Source organism: Heteronotia binoei, chromosome 11 (genome assembly GCF_032191835.1).
Source record: "Heteronotia binoei isolate CCM8104 ecotype False Entrance Well chromosome 11, APGP_CSIRO_Hbin_v1, whole genome shotgun sequence".
NCBI lineage: Eukaryota > Metazoa > Chordata > Lepidosauria > Squamata > Gekkonidae > Heteronotia > Heteronotia binoei.
The window spans coordinates 63,347,501-63,349,568 of NC_083233.1; the positions used below are offsets into that span (position 1 = coordinate 63,347,501).

Sequence of the window (2,068 nt, forward strand, 5' to 3'; positions counted from 1 at the left end):
CCAGAAAAGAAAACAAACTGGAGACAGTGAGAACTGGGTTAGGTTTCAAAACACAAGAAGAACAGAGCCAGAGAACAAAGAAATCCAAACTTAGGGACACTTTAGTAAAGTTTTTGCTACCTGAGCAAATTGTATTCTTGATTCAAATGTCATCATTTTAACAAAGGAAAAAACACAAGGACATGCAATCATAATATATATATATACAAATATATAAATATACAGGCATATAAAATATATAAAATCTTTGATTTGAAAACACTGCTCATAACTTCAGAGGATTTCATTACAGTAGGATTTCATTGTGTAAAACTCCCAGTACCAATGGCATCTCCCACACAAATCTCACTGGAAACCAACACAGTTTGTGGAAGAAGAAAGATGTAAATTAAAGCCACTTCCAGATTTCTTGCTTTGGACTTGGAACTTTTGACTGTGCCAGTTTTAAAGCTGGGATTAATTTTATTTTGTGGGGTGGGATGGGGGTAAGGAGTTGATATGTTCCATCACAAATCCAGAGCTGAAATTAATCTCTTATCCCATAATTTAATATCTAATATTACATCACACGCTTTTCTTAGTTTTTCATGTACGCAACTGGTACAGCAAACTTGTGTCCCAAATGTCTTCTCCAACAAAGCAAAGTGTCCTGCAAGTTTGCCAACAGTCAGAGGGGCTATACCCCACAAACCACTTGCTCCAGAACAACCCCTCACCAATTCCATTGACTTCAATGAGACTGCAGTTAAAGCCACTGGGAGGACCACAGCTAATACTTCAGTAGCATCGCCCCACCCCCCACCCCCAAGAGACGAAGAGCCCTCCAATACTTTATGGATAAGTCACAAATACTTAATGCTTTCCTAAGCAACTGAAGTGCAGCATTTCAGCCAAGGGTCTTTAACATTCACCCCCAAATGTTTACATCCAAAACATTTCTTGGACCGTTAGACAAGAGACAACCCACTACCCCCAACAGGTGTCCAACCGAAAAGCAAAGCGGTTCTGGCCAGTCCTTTCTAAACATATACCTGTTTTTCTGCCATCCGTATTCCTGCAAGGATGCTCTTGATTCAGAGCGCAAGATCTCGCTTTCTAATTTTAAAAGAACAGGGGTGGGGGGTTTTGGGGTGGGGGGAGGCAGAAGCGATCCAGTGAAGAAGAGGTGAGCATTCGAATCCTTGGTTGTCTTTGAAAGGCACCAAAAAAAAAAAAAAAAGTTCAAAGGAGGGGTGCAGGGGGAAGCGTTGATCTGACAGTCAAGCCAGCCCCGTCGGAAGTCCAGCAGGTGTCTCCGGACCGTCCAAGACCTCCCGCTTGCCGGATCCGCTCCGCTTGCCGCCCCCTGCCCACCCCACCCGCAGGGCCTTCTCCCTCCCGAGGGGGCGCCGCCGCTGCCTGCTTCAGACGTAGTTCTTCTTGTCGTAGTCCCCGTTGGCGGCGGCGGCGTTGGAGGTGGGCCGCCGGGGGGCCGAGTACTTGACGGGGAAGGCGGAGCTCTCCTCCTGGCGGGCGCAGGGGCAGCAGATGAGGGCGCCGCCGAGGAGCAGCAGGGCCGAGGCTGCCCAGGCGACGTAGAGGGCGGCGCCCATCTCCCGCTTGGAGCGCGTCGCGGGGTCGTAGAAGTTGCTGATGATGATGTTGGCGAACCAGCTGGGCGGGATGAGGACCAGCAGGCCGCAGAGGACGAAGAGGGCGCCCCCGACGCCGGCGATCCAGGCCTTGGCCCGCCCGGCCCGCACGCAGGTGGTGCACTGGGCGCCCACCACCGTCACCAGCAGGGCCACCAGCCCCAGCAGCGCCGCCACCACCATGAGGGTGCGCCCGGCCTGCAGCTCGGCGGGCAGCGAGAGGATGGAGTCGTAGACCTTGCACTGCATGTGCCCGGTGCTGTGCGCCACGCAGGCCATCCACAGGCCCTCCCAGGTGGTCTGCGCCGTCACGATGTTGGCCTCCACGAAGGCCGAGACCTGCCACATGGGCAAGCCCGACGCCAGGATCGCGCCCGCCCAGCCCAAGATGGAGAGCGCCAAGCCCAGCAGCTCCAGCGCCGCCGATGCCATCCTGT

General features: G+C 52.8%; 1 protein-coding gene across 1 annotated transcript; it reads right to left on the reverse strand.

The window, feature by feature from the left end:
• Positions 1-1,403: 1,403 nt before the first annotated feature.
• Positions 1,404-2,068, reverse strand: CLDN5 (claudin 5). Its single transcript, XM_060249338.1, has one exon. The coding sequence runs from the start codon at positions 2,061-2,063 to the stop codon at positions 1,404-1,406; it is 660 nt and encodes a 219-aa protein (XP_060105321.1). The 5' UTR covers positions 2,064-2,068.